At 44.4% G+C, this 24,597-nt stretch overlaps 2 protein-coding genes across 4 annotated transcripts in view; one reads left to right on the top strand and one right to left on the bottom strand.

Annotated features, from left to right (window-relative positions):
- The window catches only part of SPG11 (SPG11 vesicle trafficking associated, spatacsin), a 35,777-nt gene extending 26,716 nt beyond the window's left edge, over positions 1–9,061 (bottom strand). The window contains exons 1-12 of one of the 3 annotated variants that reach the window (XR_005823309.1): positions 7,692–8,829; positions 6,726–6,953; positions 6,031–6,229; positions 5,306–5,443; positions 4,710–5,173; positions 4,341–4,486; positions 3,630–3,762; positions 3,116–3,271; positions 1,921–2,099; positions 1,636–1,812; positions 954–1,025; positions 387–514 (exon numbers count right to left, since the gene is read on the bottom strand). Coding sequence is in view for 2 of the 3 variants with exons in the window: in XM_040570044.1 (XP_040425978.1) it covers positions 387–514; positions 954–1,025; positions 1,636–1,812; positions 1,921–2,099; positions 3,116–3,271; positions 3,630–3,762; positions 4,341–4,486; positions 4,710–5,173; positions 5,306–5,443; positions 6,031–6,229; positions 6,726–6,953; positions 7,692–7,872 (2,201 nt within the window). In the remaining variant the exon portion in view is untranslated. Of the gene's footprint in view, positions 1–386; positions 515–953; positions 1,026–1,635; positions 1,813–1,920; positions 2,100–3,115; positions 3,272–3,629; positions 3,763–4,340; positions 4,487–4,709; positions 5,174–5,305; positions 5,444–6,030; positions 6,230–6,725; positions 6,954–7,691; positions 8,830–8,924 lie in introns of those variants that run through there. The other 2 variants (XM_040570045.1, XM_040570044.1) reach the window with 2 other exon arrangements.
- A 586-nt stretch (positions 9,062–9,647) lies between these two features.
- On the top strand, positions 9,648–16,719 carry CIAO2A (cytosolic iron-sulfur assembly component 2A). The gene is made up of 5 exons (XM_040570052.1): positions 9,648–9,844; positions 12,052–12,216; positions 13,404–13,453; positions 15,132–15,177; positions 16,251–16,719. The coding sequence occupies exons 1-5, from the start codon at positions 9,718–9,720 to the stop codon at positions 16,346–16,348; spliced, it is 486 nt and encodes a 161-aa protein (XP_040425986.1). The 5' UTR covers positions 9,648–9,717; the 3' UTR covers positions 16,349–16,719.
- Positions 16,720–24,597: the final 7,878 nt, after the last annotated feature.

Below are 24,597 nucleotides of genomic sequence, written 5' to 3'. Positions count from 1 at the left end.
CAAGAAGAAATGGGCTCAAGTTGTGCCAGGAGAGGTTCAGGTTGGAAATGAGGAGACATTTCTTCTCAGAAAGAGTGGTCAGGCATTGGAATGGGTTGCCCAGGGAGGTGGAGGAGTCACCGTCCCTGGTGTGTTCAAGGAAAGGTTGGACGTGGTGCTTGGGGACGTGGTTTAGTGGGTGACATTGGTGGTAGGGGGATGGTTGGGCCAGATGATCCTGGAGGGCTTTTCCAACCTTAATGATTCTATGACTATATACTTCATTTATGGTGATGACAGAAGATCATATTTGTTAGTGCAGTAAATCACATGTGATGTAGAAGCCAGCATATTTAAAATACTATTAACATTATTAATTACTAATTAAAACTGATAACCCACATTACCTGGAAAGAGACTGAATCTCTTTATTTTCCTGGAAGGACTCCGAGTAAAAGCTTTCAACCTGATGCACAAAGTCTATCATTTTCTTCTCTTTTTCAGAAAAATAATTTTCTTCTTGTAAAACTTTCACCTTTAATTCAAATTAAAGTATTACCTCCAATTATATATTTTCTCTACTTATAATACATCTAAGCTGCAAATGATCCTGCAAGTGTAGAGAGTTAGCCAGCTGTAGGAAAAAATGCTAGCTGCACCGAGGTAAATATACTTTTACCCAAATTTCAAGAGAGACATGACTTCATACTGTGTGCAAAAAGATGAGCACTAGATCAGACCCAGAACAAAGAAATTATATTTTAGCCAATTTTTACTTTAACTGCAAATACCAAAGAACATAAATATTTTGGTGAAATGTTTCAGCAACCACGTTGCAAGGATGCAGGAACAGAAACAGTTCCCATTCTGAAAGTGTGTTCAATACAATGCTTTCTCTCAGTATAAGTAAGTATCAGTCTTTAGAGCTGAGGACATCAGCTAGACCCAAAAAAAAAAGCCTTTTCTACACTTACCAACAAATCTCGTACATGTTTATCAACTGTGTAGAAACATATCTTATGCAATTGCCGCTTCACATCAAAGCCCTAACAAAAAAGAAGATATTCATTGTATGCAAACTGTATGGATGCAGCTGTACATTGACAGAATAAACGCACCAGCTTTCTTTCCAAAGCACACAACCTTTTACAAGCATGCTCGTGATATTCACTTCACCAGCTACTGAGATGTTGTAATAACCCGGTGATCTGTGCGATCTCTCTAGCATGTTTGCACAGAAGATTTGTACCTTTACCACCTACTCCTTTCAGGATCACCTTTACACTTCCCCGAGCATGACGTTAATCAATACGCTTTCATGAATAACGCTCCCTCAGCATTCTGAATGTACATTAGTGATCAAAGCAGTACTTTAAAACATGGTAATTTTAATTGCATGAAAGGTATGTTAGATGGGGCTTTGAGCAACCTGGTCTAGGGGTAGGTGTCCCTGCCCATGGCAGGGGGGAGTTGGTATTAGATGGTCTCTAAGGTCCCTTCCAATGAAAACCATTCTATGATTCTATTCTATGATTTAATGTCGTAGAATAATTACATCCACATGAAAGCTTAGCCCCCCGCCCGTACTCTTACCACTAATTTGTTTCATTAGTCATAAAGAAGTGTTTATCAGTATGCTTACTGAACACCTCTCACCATATTTCTTAAAAGTTCCGAGGCCTCTCTGGTATCGTTCTTCAGAAGACGGTCATAGACCAGATTCAAACCTGTCTGAATAAATTCCTGAAGGCTTTGAGCAGGATGCTGATGCATTCGGAAGAAGGTCTGGGCCTCTGGCATTTTGTTGCTTAAGATGGCCTCAGCAATGACTTCCTGAAAGGGAAGAAAAAAATCTGGAACAAACTAGTGCCATTAAACTTCAATGTTATCACCTCTGTGATTCCTGTGTTGAATACTCAAAAACTGATTATTCATTTTTACCTCTGGTGTCAGTTTTTCCCACATTTGGCTTTCTTCTACTGCAGGTAGCTCTTCATCAAGATCACTTCCTACATCTGCAATATTTATTTGTGGCCGAGGGTAATTTTTCATAAATGTCCTAAGTTCAATAATGTAATCAGTTAAAGTATCTGCAGCCTTCTGCAAGTATTCATCAGGTTCTGTCAAGAACATCCAAGATATAAGTTAAATGAAATTAACCATACAACATTTTTAGTGCTTATCATTGTTGAATGCATTCTCCTGACTTCACTAAATAAAACACACCTCAGAGGAAAGAGCACATCATCTCTATATTGCTATTTGACCTGTACGGGTACTGATACTGACTGTCACTATCCAGCTACACTCACAATCCTACCACTGCTCCAGAGAGGTCCTCCTGACTTCATTGATGGATGTGTTTGCCCTTCAGGGACAAGTAAATGACAACTAAAATTTTTAACCAAATATTAGTCAGATAAGCCCTGTTTTAAATGCAGGAACATTTTAACATAGCATATACCAGCTATTACTTGATTCTTATACCTTTTAGGCTGTAGTTCAAAGAGCAACATTACAGCAACAGTGCCACCTTAAGCAGCCATGCACTCCTACAAACAGCCTGCACCCCCATCAGACACCCGTTCTTTTACCTGTACCAGCCCCTGGGTTATACTGGGATGTATGACTGTTGCCACACAGTAAATCAAGCTGGAAGTGCTCCTGACAAGAAATACCCTGGTAGGCTATTTTTCAGCTGAACTCGTTTCTTAAACTAGTCTGCTCCATTCCACAGCCACAGAAATATTTGTGCCAGCGTATTCCAGGTGGTGGCTCTGAGAAAAGGATGAGCAGCGGAAGACTACAGTCAAGCCATTTAACTGCACTACCATCAAGTATCCAGCATCATTTTAAAGTCTGATTCTGCCATTCTTACACGTCCTGACGTCCCAATATGATCCAGCTGACTGTACCCTGCCTGATGTGACAGCCTGATCGTAGTTGTTCATGCTTATACTGTATTCATACTAATTTCTCAGGCTTCCCCTTAAATAATACCTTTCACTTAACTCTAGTGCAAGCCTTTTTTTGTTAATTCTAAGTAAATTTAGGCTTCTAATTCAAAAATTGAGTTCTTCTTATTTATCTAAACAATCACATATTACTATGCAAGATTCAAAACGAGTAATCTTACCCTCTGTGTGGACAAAAATTTCTTCAAGTTGCTTGCTAAGGAAAGTCAACGTGAGGTTTAGCAGCTGCTCAGAAAAGTGTTTACTCTGAGGCTCCATATCATTTTCTCTGATTGCTGAGCCAAGTAAGTTTAAAGCTGGCCTAAGCTCTTCCAAATCTGCAACATTTACATAAAAAGTTACATCTGCATTCTATCATGAGTGATCACATAAAATATAAATTAGAATAAAGGTATGCTACTAAAATCTTCTAAAGCGTGTCAAACAACTTACGTAACATGCTTTGCTTTCACATCAAAATGCTTAAAACAAGTCATTGCTAGAACTCAATCAAAAAGCCACATTTTATACAGCAATTCTCTCCGTTTTCCAGAAGTAAAGAAGCTGCGATATAGCAACATCCCAACATACAAAAGAATAGGCAATTTGATGTAGGTTTACAAATGCAAAACCATAAACTGAAAGGCAATTCAATCTCAACCTCAGTGTATTGAAGTATTAAAGTATTTTACTCACTTCTCAGAAAAGACTGAGACGCACTATCAGTAGACTGTTCAGGTCCAGAGCAGGGTGCAGAAAGATTAAAAAGACTTTCTTTGCTTTTTAAAAACAAGTCTACCGTGTCTAGTTGACGATTTTCCAAACCAGCCTAGGCAGACACACAGTAGCACCGTTATGCATGTATTCTAAAAATATAGGGTACACTTATCGCTAGCACTTTTACTTCATACACAGTAACAAGGTATGCATGCAGAAGAAAAGAAGAAATTTAAACTACATGTGCAACACCTGTAACCCAGAGTAACAAGATGACCTACTGAGTACCTGCCATGCTCTTTTAATTGGTTTTGCAGAAACTCTGCCCCAGTATCTTTAGAGATAAAATGTTAGTTAAGCAATTTATTAGAGTTTGATGGGGGATATAAAAAAAACATTGTGAGAATCAGGACTTTGAATAAGCTTACAGCAATTGGAAATGGCTGCAAACCTTCCCTATCAGTTCACTTTCTATCACACCCTTCAAACAAATTAAAAGAACCCTACTACACGTCTACATCTAAGCTCCCTCCCTCCAAACATGACTGAACATACACTGACACTGTACAGAGTTACAGTGTGGACAGATTGTTGCACAGTCCCAGACTTCTGGATTACTAGTGTTTTTTAAAGAAGGTTTCTCTCAAAAGAAGAAATTAGAGCTGTAGGACATGAATTGGACTTACTTACCTCTAGCGCATGTATTGGAATCGAACATCGTCCCCATCCATTGAGATGACAAACAGAATCTACGACTCCAGCACTGCCATAGATCATCAATCTATTCAAAAACTCTTCTTGAGTTAAACCAAACAGAATTAAGGAAAGACCATGCTCTAAATAAAAGAATCAAATCGTAATCAGAAACACATAAGCAAGTTGCTACATAGCAAATAATAACACAAAGTTGTAGTGGCTCCATTTGGATTTCACCTCAGCAAGAACACATTAATAATTAGCCAACAGCAGCCAGACAGGCAGGAAAGAAGAAGACTACAAACAATAAGCCTCTTTACCCGAAGCCTGTAGCAGAACAATTACATAAAAAAAGCCCTTCACCTGTCAGAAGCAGACATAACGGCACGTCTTCGTTACAATCCACATAAACAGTATCTTTGCTGAAGTGGTAATAAGTCACATCTTGTGACTCGAAATCCCAGAGAGCAAGAGTCAATCTTTCATCATTTGTTAATATTACAAACAGTGCTTTAGCTCCAGTTACAGATTTACACTCCAGTTTCACCACTTCTTGTGGTACTTCTACACAGATTTGTTTCCAGTGCTGCCTTGAATCACTGAGATTTGTACCACTGCTTTGTAAGGGTTTGGAAGGGACACACCAAACAGCCTTTGGAACAACAGCCAGCACCTTCTCAGCAGTTTCATAGATTAAGGGATCATGATCTTCAAGATGGGTAAAATACTGAAACCAAGGTAAATTCGTGTCATACGCCAAATTTGGAGAACGTGGTCTTCTCTTCCTGATTGTATTGCGTAGTGAGGATAAGTGTGCCTTCCAGGACCTGGGATGAAGAAAGAAGTTATCCATAATACCACATATTACAGAAGGAACAACGCAGATAAATCAACTTTTAACATTTCCTCAGTCAAACAATATGCTTTTTGGTTTACAAATTAGTATTTTCATTATGTACCTGTCCACACGGAAAGACGGTGACATAAGCTCCATACTGTAGTCAGAACTAGCAAGGTCATCCTCATCAAGACCTTCAGGTGGCTTCACTGGAAGACTTTCAGAATCTCTTTTACAGATCAAATGCCCAGGGAATTGTCTGAAAAGAAATCATTATTAGAATTAATTTTTACCTCCATGATAGATTATTTATTTTTTCCCATCATATTTAACTCCATCAGGAGTAAAATCAGAAAAAATGGGAGCTATCAGAGAAGCAGTTTTCTCTCTGATTAACAGTATCTACATAAATGTATCTAGGTAAGCCATCAAAACCTGATGCTATTTTCTCTGAAATAGACAATGCCTTTAAATTACAACTTTGTCCTAATTTATCAAGCAAAATCAGTAAGGCCGTATCAGAAAAGTTTAACAATCCTATATAATCTGCAGTTCTTCTGAAAGGTGTTGTCAACCTCCACTGGCAGTAACTGAGAGCACATATCCCTATTTTCCTAGAAAAAAAAAATCCAGTATAAAACATTTCTACTTCTTTAAGTGACAGGGCATAAAGTAGAGCAAATATTAATGGGCAATCTTTAAACAAATGTGAAATTTCTGCTCTACCCTATAGCCACTACTCAGAATAAAAAGCTGACAGCATCTCAGCTGTTACAGGACTAAGATTAGGCACTTTTAATGTTAGTTGCACTTAACTTTCATATAGCAATTCTACTGCAAACATACCTGAAGTACTTGTTTAGATCCACAGAAATGGCACTGTTGGAAGAATTGATGATCACAGCAACACTGAGATCATATGACACTTTTACTGCAGTGAGTGGTGGTGTCATGGCTGAACTCCTGTTCCCATCCTGCACACCTCCCTGGCAGAGTGCTACATCAATGTTTGCTAGATTTGCACCATCAAAAGAATCAAATATGTCTTTAAAAGGCGTCAAAGAAAATGCCAGGATTCAGATAGTCCAACGAACAAGAAATTACACAGAAGAGGAAGACCGTGAATTGCTGTTAATTTTCTAGCCCAAGTCAATCTTGGCACAGCAAAACACTCAGAACTGCTTGTTTTACAACAGCGTTTTCAACCTAGGTAGACTATTTCTAAAGCATCTAATTAAGAAAAGAAAGCTTAGGGACAGTAAACTTAAGCACATTATACACAGATCTACATACCAAAAGTGCTGAAAACCAACACTCCAGTGTGGAACAAATTTCCACTAATATGCTGAGAACCTAGACTTGACCCATGACTCAGACATTTTTTATGAAATGACCAGCACTTCGCTACACAACCCCTCTGCTGAAAGCACCTTCAAAAAAAAAAGACTGTTAAAAGAAACTTGTGCGTAATCCTGACAGAAAACTGACCTTGTTCTTCCAGATCATTTACACTGCAAGCTAACGTCTACTGCAAAGGATACAAATCCAGCCAGAACTGTCTAAAAAAAACAGAATTCCCCTGCAGAAGTTTATATCTGTTATTCTTTCCAAAACTTGCGGTGGCAAATCAAGGTTAACGCAATCACATGTCTCTAATGACGAATCTTCTCCAGGAAAGGTAAGATGCACAACAATTAAGTTATTGAGCAGAAGTAGGCATCTGTTGTCTTTAAAAGACAGTATCCTCAAAGACAATATTGAAGAAAGACCTGTAAATTTAAAGATATCTTATGATTATGGCAATCTGGTACTTCTGACTGTACAGGTATCTCAACGAAATCACAGCTCAAATACATTGCCTCAGCTGCTATATTGATAAAAGTTGTGATTTGGGGCTTGTATTTGTTTAAATCTCATATTTTGTCAGGAGTGTTACCTGTAGAACAGTGTCCAACAGTACAAGCTTTTTAATTGGACACTACTTTGAAGAATGCAAAATAATCAGAAAACCATTTTTCAGTCAGCACTGAAAGCTACCATCTTTGGAAATAAAGATATTTTAGCAATGGAAACTTTTAAATAATATGTAAAACATCAAAGCCCTAGGTCCTGCAAAGACTGCACTGTGACTGTACACTACATTTGCCAATCACGGAGCACAAGGTTCAACACATAATTAGTCTTTGCAAGATCAGTGAAGAGCCCCATCTGTTCTAATCTGACAGTGAAAATTTGAGATAGCACAGCTGCATGAACATACTTATTTTTGACTTTGCGTCATCCAAACGTCTTACCCTCAACAGGTTAATTCCTTTTAACAATATCACCTTTGATTACAGAAATGTCAGTTATTTTTCAAGTTCATGAATACTGCTTCTGATCACGCTAAATCAGTGCAAAAATATTTCACGCTTCCCTTGTGTTCTGTCTCTATCTGTTTCACCTAATGAAGCAGAATTGGACCTGTAACAATTACAAATATGGAATACACGTTGAGATTTACTCACTAATATTTTTAACTTCGAGGAGCTTTTTAAGCATGTCTTCCTTACAACTGTGCAGGGAAATCGGGTCATATTTTCCATCTTCCGTAGTGAATTCATAGACGAACAGTTCGTGATTTTTACTAAGAGCCAGTATTTTTGGCTTGTCTGTTTGTAGATCATAATCTTCTGTATTCTCCCACATGAAGCTGAAGATACAATATTCAGCGTGTTTATTGACCTTACTTTCCACATTTCATACATTGAACAGTCATGGAAGCATGCTAACGATGCGCAGTTTAATTTTAATCTTCTGAAGTAAAGATTCTGCCGCTGCCCCTTCCCGCACCATAACATGTTTGTTTCCTATAGGAGACTGCAATGCAAGACAGTGCTTGAGGAATCCCTGCTTCTCTTCTAAAGAGAACAGATTCCTCTGTCTTTGTGTTTCTTTTCTTTAGTCACCCACGCCACATTGCACTCTGCTTTAGGACTTCTTTTAGGAGGAGCAGCATTGTTAGGGAGAAGAGACCGTAACACCCGTTTTGCCCCCCTGCTGCTTGGGCTGACAAACTCTCCAGGTGCCTGTTTCCACCCGTACCTGCTCTCACATGGGAGCAGGCAATGAGGAAACAGCTACAGGGCCACAGAGGGTGGGCACAGAGGATGGGCCAGAGCACCCACAGGCGTTGCCATCGCTCAGCGCCGCACTTGCTGGGACCCGCCGCGTGCCCGTGGGGTTGCCTCAGCACTGGAAGCCACCACAGCAGCCTGAAGACGTCTTGTGACTGCTCCAAGTCACGCGCGAGCGCTCGCCCCGGCCACCAGGCAAGGAAGTCAAGCCCTCAGTTCTACACCCGCAAATCCACGAGGCCGGGCGACCTCCCTCCCCACCTTTTATGTTTTAAATCTTTGTAACCACAGAATCACCTAGGTTGGAAGAGACCTCCAAGATCACCGAGTCCAACCTCTGACCTCACACTAACAAGTCCCCCACTAAACCACATCACCAAGCTCTACATCTAAACGACTTTTAAAGACCTCCAGGGACGGTGACTCAACCACTTCCCCGGGCAGCCCATCCCCATGCCTAACAGCCCTTTCAGAAATGCCGCTCAACACCCCGAGGCACAGGGATTTAAACAGAGCGAAGGGCATTTCAGGGCAGGGTTTTGAACCCCCCCTCACTCTCCTACGGCTTTCGGCACCCCCCCCCCCGGGGCCGGCCCTCTCCCCCCCTGCCCGCCCCGCACTTACTCAGCCCAGGCTCCCGGGAGGGCGCAGCCCCGGGCCCGGCCGCCCCCGCCCGGCGCCAGGGCCTCCAGGTGGATGCCGCCGGGGGCCAGGAGGGCGCCCAGGGCGTCCTGGCCCCTGCTCAGCCGCACCCGGGCCGCGTCCCGCGGGGAGCCCCACGCCTGCCCCGAGAGGGGCGCCAGCAGCACCCGCAGCTCCCGCCCGCCGCCCGCCGCCATCCTCCCGCGGCCGCGGCTCCTCCTCAGGGGGCGCCTCCCGCCGCCCGCCCCGCCGCCATCTTGCGGGGCTGCCCCCCTTCCGGTCAGCTGAGAGCGCTGCCCCGTGCCGCGACTACAACTCCCAGCAGGCACCGCTGCCCGGCACCGCCTGAGGGGCGGTGGGGGGAGCCGCGTTGCGCGCTGGGAGCTGTAGTCTCCGTCAGTCAGCGCCGGCTGCGGTGGGCGGGTGAGACCGAGATTATTATTAAATGTATTAAATACATATTATTAAATAGCTCGCTATTTCCACGGGCAGCGGAAGACGTGCCACCGAACGCTGCTCCCAGCCTCCACAGCTGCCAAAACCAGGGAACCAAGGGCACGGCGCGCAACATCCCCCTCACGGTTCTCTCAGGGGACGGGTGGCCACGCCCCGTGGGCGGAGCACGAGCCAAGCCCCGCCCCTCCCCGCCCCGCCCCTCCCTCCGGGGGGGGCGTGTCCCAGATACCGACGCCCCGCCCCCGGAGCTCCCCCCCCCGGGGCTGGCGGACGGTGGCCGCGCGGGGCCGCTCCGCGCTGCCCATGGCGCCGCGGGACCATGTCGCTGGTGCTGGGGCTGCTGGCGCAGGCGCTGGGCAGGGCGCTGCGGTACTCCGCGCCGCCTAGGGCCGGCCATGCGCCCCGGGGCCGGGCCATGGAGCAGGACAAGGCGCTCGAGGTCTACGGTGACTGCCGGGGAGCGGCGAGGGTTGGGGGGGGGGGGGACCGGGAGGGGCTGGGGCCTGTGAGGGGCCTGGGGGGGCGGGTCTGTGAGGGGCCGTGAGGGGCCTGGGGGGGGCCGTGAGGGGTCTGTGAGGGCTTGGGGGATGCCTGAGCGGGGGGCCTGTGAGGGGCCTGTGGGGGTCTGGGGCGGCCGCGAGGGGCCTGGGGGCGATCTGTGAGGGGTCGTCAGGGGTCTGTGGGGGGTCTGTGAGGGACCGTGAGAGGCCTGTGAGGGCCTGGGGGGAGGCGTGAGGGGCCTGTGGAGGTCGGGGGGGGGCCGTGAGGGGCCTGTGGGGGGGTCTGTGAAGGTCCGGGGGGGTCCTGTGAGGGTCTGGGGGGTCCTGTGGGGGCCTGTGAGGGGCCTTGGGGTGGTCTGTGAGGGGCCTATGAGGGTCTGGGGGGGCCGTGGTCCCGGGCCCTTGTCAGGGTGCAGGAGGCGCGGGGGGTCCCCCTGTGGGGGAGAGAGAAGGGCTGTGGGGCAGGCCGGGCGCGGCTCCCTGGGTGCCTGCAGCCCTGTGAGGGGCCGGGGCCTGCCCCGGGCACCTCCTCGCTGTCCCCGGGCTGCCTGGGGACTGGTGGGCGCCGCGACCTGGGTGGGGTGCGTGGGGTGGTCACGGAGCCAGGGGTGCGCTGAGGGACCCGGTCCTGCGTGGGCTCGGTCGGCGGGGCGGTAACGGAACCGCTGCTCCCGGCTGTGGGAAGGGAATGGGGCAGCTGCGGGCCTGCCTGGCCGAGCGCTGCGGGAGTTACCTCCGTGTTTCATCACCTGGGGTTAGCAGGGACTGGGCGCACCTGGAAGGGCCAGTAATTCCAGAAAGGGCTGCGGGGGAGTCCAGCGAAACGGGGGTTTCGGTTCCCGAGCGACTGGCTTCTTGGTGGTCAGTCTGTGAGATACGGAGAGGTTTCACCTCTGGAAACGCTCCTCGTAGGATCCTGCAGTATTCCAAACGCTGTGCTCGAAGGCACTGCTGTTGTGTAGGCAGTTAGAGGCAGTGTGAGGATTTTATGCAATGCTGTACACAGAAAAGACTTTAAAAAAAACAAAAGAGGAAACGTTGTCAAACTCATCTTTGAAACCTGAGTGATGTTTAAATAGAGGTACGTGAAAACACCAGCAGTTCTAGTGACTTAGGTTATGAACCTTAAGCACGTAAGTAGTCCTGCTGATTTCAGTTCGTCCATATTCTTGTGCTTGTGCACGATCTTTGCAGAACTAAAACATCTCTCTGTAGTATTTCAGTTTAAAAGACCGGCATCCATGAAGTACTGTTCAACAGAGTCTGCTCTAGTGTTCCTCCTGCTGCTTGGCAAAGTAACTGATAATGCTCTTGTATAAGTCAGACTTTCACACAGGAGGAGGATGCAATTTAAAGATAGAGGGAAGAATGTATCAGAAGTTACAAGGAAATGTCAATGTGAAGATAATTCTGTTCTACGTATATACGAAGTAATTCCTTGTTTGGCTAGGCTTCTGTGGTTGGCTAAGGCTAATCCTGTTTCATCGTGTGATGAAACTTCCATAAGCTAATCCAGAACACGTTACCTATATGAAAAGCAACTCTGTTATTTTCTGTACAGGTTTATTAAACCTATTTGATCCCCACATTTTACAAGCTAAGGAGATGGCCACTGATACAGATAAATATGGATTAGTGCATTATTTCTGTACTGGCTTTCCTTAAGATGGCTTCAAAATCTTATCTGTGAGGCCCTGGCTGGGGAGTGGAGGCGAAAAAGATGGGAAGGAAAATTGACCTGTCTTGGTAAAAGGTTCGGTTTGCTTGCCTTTCAGGTTCTTCAAAGTCTAGCTGAAATATTGCATCTGTGCTTATCTTTTGGGTAGGCTAATTTTAAGTCACCTGTAGTTCTGAAGGTAATATTTATCCTTTAATAGGCATGTTTTGATTCCTATTTATTAAAACGGGATTGTAAAAACAGTAACAAGTTTAGAACCAGAGTGTGAAAAGTATGTGCACAGTGAACAAGAAATGCCTTAACGTGCCCAGCTCTGAAGCAACTCCTGAGATAATACATCACTGATAGTTACAGCTCTGCCTTTTCTGAACAGGATCAATATCAACAGTGCTGGGAAGACTGCTTCTAATAAAAAGTATCTTGTATTAAATTTAGAAAAGCAACTTTATTGTTGGTGGGTTGTCTCCTGCTTTAGATATAATCCGTACTATCCGGGACCCGGAGAAACCTAATACTTTAGAAGAACTGGAAGTGGTAACGGAAAGCTGCGTTGAAGTAAATGAGATCGGTGAAGATGAGTATCTGGTTATCATCAGGTTTACACCAACAGTACCTCATTGCTCTTTGGCGACTCTCATTGGTAAGATTTTCGTTTCATTAAATCCGTAGCAATGAATGTAGAGTTAATTTTAGGTTTTCTGAATAACATGTTACTTAGTTTAAAGGCAGTGTTGCTTTGCCAGGAGTTTGGCTAGGAGGGTTCTCAAGATGAAATTCCCATACAAACAAACAAGAAATAGAAGAAATGTGGAGTCATTCAAGGTCTTGTGTTTTTTTCAAGTTAGGGAGACTCTTCAAAGAGCAGCTCTCAAAAATCTACTCAGAAGTGGTACAGACTTCTTTCTTTATGTTCTCCAAATTATATTCTCCCTTCCCTTTTGGGTTGTTCCCTGTGCCAGTGCATGTAAAAAAAATAAATTATGTGCAATCAAAAAAAAAGTTACGAACTGTTAGGAATTTGAAAGCAGTTACATTGAATGAGAATCTACACTCGCTTATTTTGCTTTTTTTCTTATTTGAGATCACATCTGCTCTCTGAAATAATTTCTTCAAATGTACCAAGATCAGCAAATCTTACCATTGCATATCAATACTAAGGTTTCACAGTCTGTTTTAAAATTTAAAAGAAAATAAACCTTTGATTTAACTACGGTTATGTATTTGTGCTGAAATAGACCTTGCTGCTTTATGTAGAAATTGAAGTGCAGATAGTAAGCATTAGCATGCCGAACGCTAATAATTTATAGTTTGACCCTGTTAGGAGTGTCAGTGGGTTAACGCTGAGACCTGAGGATCAATTACGTACGTGTCATCTTAAACTCGGCGTTAATCATGTCCTCGGCACTTAATGTCGGCCAGGTCTTTGTTCATCAGAGATTGTGCAATCCTTCAGCGGTGTGTGACCTTTGAAGCGCAGTTCCTCGTTCTGGTACGGGAAAGGGTTATGGCAGCTGCTTTAAATAGTTGGTTAGTGTGGGTAAAAACGTAGGCAATAAACAGCTTCTTTATTTTATTTCCTTCTCCAAACTTCCTCAGCTGCACAGATTGCTCTAAGCTGCTGTTTCTTTTGGGGTGCATTTGCTACTGCTGTTACGGCTGGCTCAGCCTGAGGACAAACCGGGGCTGCAGTTTGGCTGCGTTTGCCCACGTGTAGCTCACCGCGAAGTCAGATCTTGTGAGCAAACTGCAGCTGGCTAGTGGTCGTGCTCTAAAAATGCGCCTCAAACCTTGAATTTGACAAGAAATTCTCTTGTTTTCTTCAAACAGGCCTTTGTTTAAGAATAAAACTTCAGAGATGTTTGCCTTTTAGACATAAGGTAAGCTATCTGTTCTGGAACTTGCTTTAAACTACCTGAATGAATGTATGCCAACTTCTCTTTAAAAAAGGGAATGCTGCTGGATCAAGTAATTTGCGAACTGTGATAGAGGATGTTTTTTTCCTAAAAGCTTGTCATTTGCCTCTATAGGGTCGAGGTACTGTCAGTGCAGTACCTGAAAGGATCTCTGAATAACTGTGGTTGTTCCTTTCCTTTACAAAATACAGTTTGTCACTGACCTTCTGAAATACACCGCATTTCAAGGGCTTTTCTGGCCAGCTGACGTTCAGGTGGAGGAGAGGGTATTTTCAAAGCCAATATTACAATGAATCTAAGTCAGGCTCTTGCCTTGGGGGAAAATGAATTTAGCCTTCTGTGATATGTCTACATATCAAAGCATCGTAAAAATAAAATGTTAGTAGTTGCTAAATCTACTGTACCATTTGGGATACCTGATAGCTGTCTCCAGTGGACCCTATGTGAGCGAGCAGCCCTGAAAGCAAGATAACTACTGTCAGTTAGAAATCAGTTCAGGGGAGTTCTACCAAGCATCATCTGTGAAGGAAAAACTTCAGAATAGGTTTATTAGGGTTCAGAAGGACTGCAGAATTCAGAACTGGAGCTGGGCTGAGGAAATCTCTTTATGACCTGTCGTAGGAACTGTTGTATAGATGATATATGGGCCTGACCCTGGTCATTATACCGCCTTAAAAGGGGCCAGCCCTGGCTGTGCTGCCGGAACGTAAGAGTCTGGAGGAAAAGGGGGTTAATATAACCGTAGAGAAAGCTATTTAGGTTTTAGCAGGATCTAAGAGCAGACCTTTAGTGACAAACATGAAATCTTTATAGACCTTTAGAAACTTGCCCAAAATAATATAAAGTATAAATTCTTTAGCTTAGAATTTATGGTGTTGATTCTTATTTATTTTTTAATAGTTGCTAGCTTCATCATTCCAGTTAAATGGTGTAAAGCAAGACTTGCATTTCTAGATAATTAGGTAGATGGTGATTTGTTATGCTGGACACGTGATAACAAGTAAGTTTAGCTTCAGTGAGATAAGATAAAAGGCATTGGACTTGTTTACTTGCTTTTCCTTTAGTACATCAGTTGTGGTTTGACGTGTTTTTTTCTTTTTTTTTTCCTCCTAGGCCTGTTAAATTAAATTCATGAAGGTGATTTGTGTCTATTTAGTTTTTAGTCATATAGTTTAGTCATACAGTTCATTCTCACTGAGCAAAGCTTTCATGTCTTTTCAAGAGTTCTTAGCTTGTGAAAGTGACACTTGCAATTCTAGTGGCTTTCAGACAAATTGTCCCTGAATTGTGACCAGCAGAGAACTTGGTAGAAAGGTAGAGCCAATTCTCTCTTATGTTTCCAGTAGCCTAACTGCAATTACGTTTTCACATGAGCCATTAATATTAGAGAGGAATGAATGCCTCCACAATTTTGAAGAAGAATTATTGGTGCCTCTTGGAAAAGTGGTGGAGATTGTCTTCTGATTATACGGTAATGAAGTCTAAGATCAGTTATTGTCATTGATGCCCTTCCATTGTCTGTGAATATTTTTAAAGGTACGGATTACATGCATTGTGTGTGTATGGTACAATTTTTTTCTTCCAGTAATGAATATATTTCACTATGAAAGTATGAATCTAACATTAATAATCTCCCTTCTAGCTGGAAATCTACATATCTGAAGGTACACATTCCACTGAAGAAGACAGTAAGTACAGCTTATAAATGAGAGCAGCTTTAGACTGTTCTTTGAGAAGTGCTTTTCTTCCCCTATATTACTATCCTTTTGAGAAACAAATACTTTCTTAAAGCTTTAAAATGAAACATGTAATTGAGGCTATTTCAAAAGCTATATTGGTATTGCAAATATATGCTTCTTGTTGTTTTAAAACAAACAAACAAAAACCAGTTTCTTGCAGGTGTTGAGTTGTGCTTATAACAAAATAAGTTGCTACTGTGCCGCTGGATTATTAACGTGAACTTCCAGACTGATTGATCTTGCTATCTTAAAATCATGATAACAAAAATATGTTTCTCCATCAGTGTTTAAAATAAAACTTGTAGGACACTGAAATTCTTTCAAAGCTTTAGTCAATCACTGTCTTAAATGACTGTTAAAGCCTTCCTTAGGGCAATGTCCCTGGCTTTTTTATTGTTAAGCACTGGAAATCTTTGTACAGGGGAAAATCAGTTCTTTTGATTAAATGGGCTAGAAGTTGAACCTGGAGAGCTTGGACTCCTCATTTGTCACAAGCTTCACGCTTGCAATCAGCACACCTTATATTCTTCATTATAACAAGAAAAGTAAAAAAAAAAAGCTTGGTTTCTGTTGGATGGTTTTTTTTTTGTGACTGAGCTTTCATTTGCTTTTGTTCCCAATTTCCTGTTAATGTCCTCTCCTTTTGCTCTTTGCTTTTGAGCACCTTCATGTTTTTCCTGTTTTGTGACCCCTCTATTATGTCTGGCCTGCCTTTTTTTTCTAGGCTATATACCTTAAATGTCTGCCTGTACAGTACTTTATCAGCTATTGTGCAAATTTCAATTTTGGTTATTATGCAAATTTCAATCCTCTGCCTAAATAGCAATTTGCAGTGAAAGTTGCTGCAATGTGCTGTTACTGTACACAGCATTTTCTCCTCCTTTGAGCTGGCCGTTAACTAGGTTTGGAGAAACTTCACTGCAATATGGTGTCTTACATTTGTCATGTTACTGATAAGGTACACATTATACAGTACCACTGAAAACTGTTTCTGACTTTACTTTTCATATGATGTTTTGCAGTCAACAAGCAAATCAACGATAAAGAGAGAGTAGCAGCTGCGATGGAGAATCCAAACTTGCGAGAAATTGTGGAGCAGTGTGTTACAGAGCCTGACTAGTAGCTATAATACCCACAGAGTTATCATTTTGATACATTTCTTAAAATATCTTTGTTTAAAAAAAAAGAAAATAATCAAGGCCTTGAGTTTAATACTTGAGTTCTTTTTATCTTCCATATGTTTTTTTAAAAGAAATTGTTTATAAGATAGATTTAAATTATGACGAATTAGTCTGTGAAATAAAGTGAAGTGTATAGTGTTAAGAATTTGTAATACCTGGTGTCCAGAGAAATATTTTATCTGATTAAAAAATGAAACAGCACCGTATGTCCTGCCTTCTGATAGACATTGTGATATAAATTCAGTTTTGCAGGTTAAATTTCTATATTGTTTCAATCACTGAACCGTAAAAATAAAACAGATTCTTATACTGAAATGTTGCTTTCTGAGTTCAGAAACTTTTTTCTTTTTTTCTTTAAGCCTAGGTTTAGATTTCTGTTAGAGAAATAAACATGTCATTCAACTACTTCGTTGCTGATGAACACATTAAAATTGAAATGAATTCAGAAAAAGAATTTGGAAACAAGCGATTGGACTGCAGCAAGGTAGATCTTTACTAGGATGCTATTCCTGCTAAATATTTTGTTTTCCCTGTAAATACACGTTTCTGATTCTGGAAGCTTTGCTTTACAATTATCTTGAAGGCAAAGTTTTCCTTTGGGCAATGTGTTGCCAATTTGATCCCGCTCTTCCTTACAACTGAACGGCAGCATGGAAAGTGAGAGAATCCCACAGCCAGTGGTTGCCACTGTCCTGTTTCTTTTTGCTGCTCCCTCACTGATCTTATCTGGGGCGTCTGTAATGTTGACAGCTGTCATATGTTTTTCTCTCTGAAGACGTTCCCTAGGGCTAGATTCCTACTGCAGCTGTGGATTCGACCATGCAATTTACTTTGCCTGAAGAATTAAGCAGGTATTTCTCACTCGGCTGTCCTCGCAATGGAAGTGACGTTCAGTGTCTGCTGTACAGCCACAGGAGGGCCTCAGTGGTGGGCATGTCTGTGGTAAGAGAGGCTACTGCCATCCCCGCGTGCCCCATAGCACCTGACAAGCTATTCCGGTATCTCAGGGGATGTTACCTGGTCTATGCATAACAGTTATCCCCTGCAGTGGTTTGTATGAGATGTAGGCAGCCGTTCCTCACTGAAACAGTGATTACCGTAGTGAGTTTGTATTTGGTTAAACACTGAAAAAATCCCTGGAGTTCCATGCAAACATCTGTTGAGATTTCAGGGATTTGTAACCATTTTAACAGTAAGCCCCATAAAGCTTTCCTGAAGGCATGAAATGATTGAATGGGTTCCAGCTAGGTTGCGCATTATAAACGGCAGGGGAAATTTTCCTTTTGTGAAGCTGTATGATGACAAATGTCACAGCTGTGCCAATAAGCGCTTGTAATCTCCTTACGGTCGGTGTCCAAGTTATTTATAAAAAAAAATAAATAAAAAATGAGAGGGGAAAGGGTGGACAACAATCTCCTTTCTTCTATGGGTTACTTCATGTCTGCAGAGCTGGCAGTTCCAGCTAGGGGGTGGGACGAGAAAGTATCTGTGAAATTACTGTCTTAATTGAAGCTGGATCCCCAAAGTTAAATTTGATCTATAGTTCAAAAGCCTTTGTATCCTCAATGCTCACATTGAGTTTAGCTTGAGGGAAGTGTGTATGTCCACAGGCAGAACTTTGTACAGATGCTTCTGTGAAGTGTAATTAGATGTAACCTTAAATGTGGGACAGTGCTATGTCCATTACTTCAGGTATTCATCAGGATGTGAAGGGAACTACCTGCTTGGTATTTACATGGCAAACTAAAATTGTGGTGGTGTTTCCAAAATGAATAACCTGTGGACATTTTATTATTAACGTCCGATTTTGGTCAAAACCAACGATCTACTCCTGCTGGGATAGTTTATCACAAAGTATCCTAACAGAAGCATTTTGTGAGGTTTTGTGGTGCTGCTTTTTTCAACAGGCTTGCTAAATGACAACTACTTCTATAAAGTAACTTCTTCTCTATGAAAAGCAGAGGGAGATATTTTCCTGTGATAAGGTGCTCGGTTTTGCTGTGCCATGCTGTTAGAAGAGAGGTATAGAACAAGACCAATGTTTTTCCTCCCCATGGTTTATTCTTTAATAAAATGAGTTAGATGCAGTTGCAAATTGCAGTTTCAGTACATGCAGGTAGTGGGTCAGTCCCGTTGCTTCCCCAGCTTTGTACAATGGAGGATAAATAATAACACGTGTAGTTTAAACACAGTAAGTTTTGATACTGTGTATGGCTAACTTTTTCTATCAGTAATGAATCTGTTTACTGGTGGCTCTGAAGCAAATTCTTTGCTCTTTGCAGCCTCAGTCACCCCTAACGTGGGAGTACTGTGGTGTTTTTTACAAGGGGTCACTTAAAACTACTACATTACGCTTTGTAGCTGGCCACTTGTTTGGCAATGTTAGCTGTGAAAGAATTACATTTTCAGTATTCGCTGTGATTCTCTTGGAGGGTCTGGGGTTTCCTCTGATGAACTTATGTGGTTAGATGTTGAAATGCATCGTCACCAAATAACAATAAAGAAAAGGCATTAAGTTCTGCAAATACTTTGATGCCATGACAATATATTTTATTTCATCTGGAACAGTTTTTGAAAATTATGCATTCCTTCGCTGGGAATTTGTTTCCAGGATGTCACAATTTTAGATTTAATCAATTCAACTCTTATAGCAGTCTTAGAAGAGAATGAACAATAACCTATAATGAACTCATTAAGAGTTTCTGAGATTGTTCTGAAAGCTGTGAAATTCAGTGGCAAGTAGTCACCTTGCTCTGAGAATTTCCAGTAACAGTTGGCAACAAAGGAAGTTTGTTAATTTAGTATGATGGAGCCTGAAGGCTCCAGCTAGACTGGGGCTCTGTTTTTCTAACCTATCAAGAAAAAAACAGTAGGGGGCAATCTGTTGTTTCAAAACTCTATTAAGGATGCTCTAAGAAGAAGAATGAGCAGCACAATGGCACAGTAAATCCATAAAACGTGTAACACAAATGGAAAGTGTTCTTTATATTTTTGAGGCCAAATAATAGTCTTTAATAAATATAAAGGACTTGCTCTGTTCAGAAATGTAGGCTGACGATGACAATTAACTAATGCAACACTTCTTCCTGAAATTTCTGAATTGCTAAACTGTGACGTACTGTGGCGCTTGTACTGTTTCTTGCAACTTCTGTTTTCGTTTCTTGCTCCGTAAGACTTGCTGTCATGCATCATATCCGAAATGGCTTTGAGGCAGTATCTGCAAGTCTCCACAAAGTCAGTTTAAAGGAGCGTAACACTTCATACAGAAGAGTCTTTATTTCCATTTTAAAATTAAAGCTAGGCTGACTTTGTTTTGCTTAATAGAAGCAACCTGTCACTTTGCTCCTTTTCATAAGGAGAAAAACAAAAGCAAAGGATTATTTTTTAAACTTTTAATAGTTCCTGGAGAGTAGGAATCATGCAGAGAAAAATGTTCTGGAAGCATTTTCCCCACCAGGGGGAGCATTGAGAAAAGACCTCCGTGATCGGGAGCTTTTCAAAACCTGTGCTTGTGTTCCCTCTGGTTTTTATTTTCCCTCCCCTGTTCCTTAAAAGCAGTTCTTCTCGCCTCGAAGGGAAGCCCAGCCCAGCCACCGGCAGCCGAAGCTGGGGCTGTGTCCCGCAGAATCACAGAATATCCCGAGTTGGAAGGGACCCGCAAGGATCATCGAGTCCAACTCGTGCCCCAGCGCTGGCTGAGAGCACGCAGGCAGCTGGTGAGCGCGGGGCCAACCACAGCTCGAGGGCTGCCGTTATTTGCTGTTTGTCCTGGCTTTCCTGGGCTGCTTAGTAATGGTCCCAGATGTAAGTCTATGGGGCAAAGATAATTTTCTTTATCGAGTTCCAGGTTACACTGGTTTAAAGCCACCATTAGAGACCGGGGAGTTGTCCCTCAGAGCCGTCACTTTATCTTCTAATTCCACATTTTACGTTTTCTGCCTTTAAAGCAGAAACTTTCTTGGAAAACCCCCATCCCGTGAAAAAACTTGCTTGTTGCTACCACACATCCCAAAATAGCACTTACACGCATTTTCCCTCTTTGTTGCCATTCCGAATCTCCTGCATTTGATCTTTCATGCTGATGTTGTGGTGTGCTGATGTTCATGCTGTGTTGTGGTGCGGGAGAACAGCACCACACGCAGCCTGCACGTGCACGGGGCTGCGACTGCAGCAGGCACGGGGGCTCTGTCCCATCCCAGCTTTGTACCAGGGCCATCTCACTGCTGTCTGTAAAGGCCCATCTTAGGATTTCCCTGCAAAATCATCAGCAGGTCCCTGACCAGTCCCTTGAGAACCTAAATCATGCAGCAAAGGGAAACAGTGTCTTAATGTCAGAGGGAAAGCCGTAAAGACATTGCCTGATGGCGGAGCCTGTTGTTGGGTTATTAATTTCTGGGAAGGGATTAATCGCAGCCCTGAAATGTCCACCTGCTTTTCCTGTTCCGTACTGAATTTTGCCACAGTCCAGAGAGAGCTGTTTGATAGATCAGTTTGGATTTGAATGATGTGTCCCAGAGGAAGCCTCTGCTAAACAAGTTTTCAGGGGGTGAAAGTGTTTGTAGGAGGGAGAGCTCTGCCTGCACCCAGCGCAGTGTGCATCTCAGAATTACTGCGTGTGTTGTGGGCTACCAGCTGCAAGCAAAGCCTCCTGCAAAAGTCAGCAGACTTTGGGAGAGTAATTTTGCTCAAGTTACACCAGCTCTGTGCGGATTTAAATGTAAGTGTATCCTTCAAAACACCATGGGAAAGGCCCAAAGTACCCTGGGAAGAGGAAAAGGCTTTTCTTGGGGAGGGAAATGGCACTGGCTTGCTTTATTCCTCCAGAGATGTAATCCCCAAAGAGCTATCTTATTTCATTTCCTGATTCAACACAAAAATGCTCCAAGTCATGCCTTCAGAGTCCCAGCCTGTTTCAGAAAGCCTTTAATTTAAAGTAAAGCTTCTGGACTGTAATCAGATAAGCGAGTGTGGGGTTTGCACATAAATGGCATTAAAGTGCCGAGGGCAGCAGGTGATGCTTTACTCCCTGCACATGGGTGCTTGGCACCCAGCTGCAGCCCGCAGCCTCCGTGCTGCTAACGGGAACAGGCCGGCGAAGGCTGAAATATTTTAAAATGCAGTGCGCTGCCTGCCCCGCTGGCGTTTGCCTCCGGACGAGCCCAGCAAAGCCCTGCTGCTTCTTCCCCGAGGAAGTTTTACTGGTTTTAGAGAGTTATGCACAGAAGCGGGAACCACCTGGCGTTTCAGTTGCAATTGCTTACTTGCGTGTAGTCACGGTGATTGATGGAGTTTGTGAGCTGGGTTTTTAAAAACACCTTTACTTTTGTAGGACAGAACTCCTGCCTGGAGGAGCTCTTCAGAGCTGAAGAGCCGGTTGTTTCCAAAGCCTTATGCAAGGGAGTTTGTAGGTGTTAACGACACCCGGGTAAAGAGAAAAGCGGGATGTCTGCAGCTTGGTCGGCACCTAAAGAAGAGCAGGTCTCTGTCAAATTACTAAAATGACTAAAGTGGATTTTTCATAATTATATTTTGCTTGACAGATGATCAAGCAAATCAATTTTTCGCATTTACAGTGAGGAGGAACAACTGCAGAGGGCACCAGAAGCCATGGAGCCACACGAAGCCGTGAGCCCCCGCCTGCTGTGGCCCCGTTCCCAGCACCCTGCCCGGGCTCCCAGCGCAGCATCACACCACGGCCTCAGCACAGAGGTAGGCTGTTCCTCTTCTCCCATTCCTCCAGAAGGATCTTCCCTTTGCTGAGGCGCGTGGCCCTGCCCGCTGCAGCTTCAGGCCTGGAACAGGGCAGAGCATCCCCTGCAGGAGGAGCGCCCCATGCTGAGCCTCCTGCAGCTTTGGGAATTTTCCCACGGTGAAGTAACTTCAAGGAGAGCCTTCTTGGTGAGGCCCACGAGTAAAAATACTGGAAAAATACTACAACGACAGAGATCCTGTATGGGCTAAAATCACTCCTTGAGTCCTTAAAAATCAACTTGTGAACCTCCATTAGCGACTTCTAAGGGGTTATTTGGTGGGATCACAAACGTGAATAAAATCTGTGGCCAACAGATTACAGATTTATGAGCCCCCCTGCACCCAGGGGGTCTCCAGGCACAGTGCCTGCAGCAGGACCACATCAGCACTGCTGCCTAAAGCTAGTGCCAAAAATGCAGTAGTTCCCTGGATAAAAGCAAACCGTGGAGAGGACAGCGCTGCCGCCAGGGGCTGGCTGCGAGCTATTCCTGCTCTGTGCTTCGCTGCCTCCCGCTTGGCCTCCTCGCGTGCTCAGGCACCTGCGGGAGGGGATCCCTTGCTGTCTGGGCAGCTGGTGCTGGGCTGGAGGACTGGTGACCTCCGTGGCCCTTTGGGGGTTAAAATACTCCGTCCGAGTTTGTCTGGTCTGGACAGAAGCACTTGGGGGGTGGATCTGACAGTCTGCAGAACACAGGTGCTCTGACAGGGCAATCCGACGGCTTCTTGAGATACGGAAGTGTTTTAAGTGTTATTGTTAATAAGTGACAAAGAACCTGCTCCATAAAATTCCTGTTGCTTCCCAATTAATGAGCTCTCGGTTCCTTCCTGTCTCCAGCTCTGGAAATGTCTGGAGGTAACCAGGGGGGAACACAAGGTCTGACGTCTAATCCGAAGCCAAAAACCTCTGGTTCTTCTCAGAGAGCCTTCAGGAGATCCCGACAAATAAATAGAAGCAGCAACAAAACACAGGTTACGGGTTGTGCCCCGGTGCCTTCCTTTTGGAGGTTGTCCTGTGAAGCTGCCATCAGGAGGAGTCTCAAAGTGCTGGCCATCTCCACCCTGCAGCACGCTGCGGGGGCGCAGCCTCAGCCACCCATCTCCCCGCGCCCCGCGGAGGTGGCTCTGTAAAAAGCTCCGTCCTCCCTTCCCCCTGGCTGCAGAGCCCAGCAGGGCAGACCCGCACAGCTGATGCCACCAGCTGGGCAGCTTCTCCCCGCCATCCTTCCCCTGGGCAGAAGCCCCTGGGCTTATCTGCTCGTCCCCAGAGCTTCGTCTCACCAGCTCCATGTCTCTGTTCGTTTTCCAGGTTCTTCCTTGCTGGGGAAACCTCCCCAGCAGAGTTGGCTGAGCTTTCGCTGATGGACGCCCACGAGCTGCTTCCTTTGATGGAGCTGTGACAAAGACAAGACCTCGGGCTTGGCTCCTTCTAGAAACCTCACTACTTTGGTAACGTCTGATACTTCTGCTTGGCACCCACCTTCCTAAGTCATTCCTGTCCCCTGTCCCACCATCATCACATGGGGACGAGCTTTGCCCAAGCAGCTCAGATCACCGGGCCAGTACAGGTGTAACCTGCAGGGGCAGGGCAGGGCTTCAGCCCGGCTGCCCTCCTTTCCCTGCCCCTACCTGCCGGGGGTTTGGCAGCACCAGCTCTGGCCGCCTTCTAAGCCACGAGCCCTCTTCACAATCTTGCCACCAGATCCTCGCCCTGTTCTTTCCCATATCGGTCACTGTCCCCTAAAAGAGAGTTCTTGCATTTTTCAACATTTTTTCTTAAATCGTGCCTGCCTCCTGTCTTCAGAGAGCTGGAGGCCATGTGGGGACAGTGGATCTAATCCTGTCTGCAGTGTGAGGGAGGATGTTAAGAGGAGGCTGGAAGGAGAGGCAGTGGAGGTTTTGGGGGTTCACAGTGACCTCGGGACATGCCCTGCGCCCACGCCAGCACTGCTGGGAGCTGCCACCTCCTCGACACGAGGGAATGCCAGCTGCGATGGTGTCCTGGCCTTGGTGGCACTGGTGGCACTGCAGTGAAATCATCTGTTTATACTTGAAAGTCTTCATAGACGTAAATGGAAAGCCCGTGGAGAAACAGGTTTTGTATTTACAACCGGCCCTGAAAAAAGACAAGCCAAGTCCTTTGGCATTAGGGACGTTCGGTGTCGTGGGTGTCAGGACAGTTTAAAGAGGGGCTGCAGCTGCAGGCTGGATGGGAAGTAGCAAAATCTGGGAGGAGAAGTAATTTAAGTCAGTATTTCTGTAACCATAATGAAAACAGCAGGCAAGGTTTAACAGTGAGTGGGAGAAGTGGCCTGGCTAAGGGCTTAGTTCCCCCGGTGTTGGCACTGAGCGTCAGATGAACTTTAACTCCTGTCGGGGCCTGAGCTGCCCGTGCAGCCCCGGCGCACCCCGCGCTGCCCAGCCAGCTCCTGCTCCCACA

Source organism: Cygnus olor, chromosome 11 (assembly GCF_009769625.2).
Source record: "Cygnus olor isolate bCygOlo1 chromosome 11, bCygOlo1.pri.v2, whole genome shotgun sequence".
Lineage (NCBI taxonomy): Eukaryota > Metazoa > Chordata > Aves > Anseriformes > Anatidae > Cygnus > Cygnus olor.
This window is presented reverse-complemented; position numbering and strand designations above follow the sequence as displayed.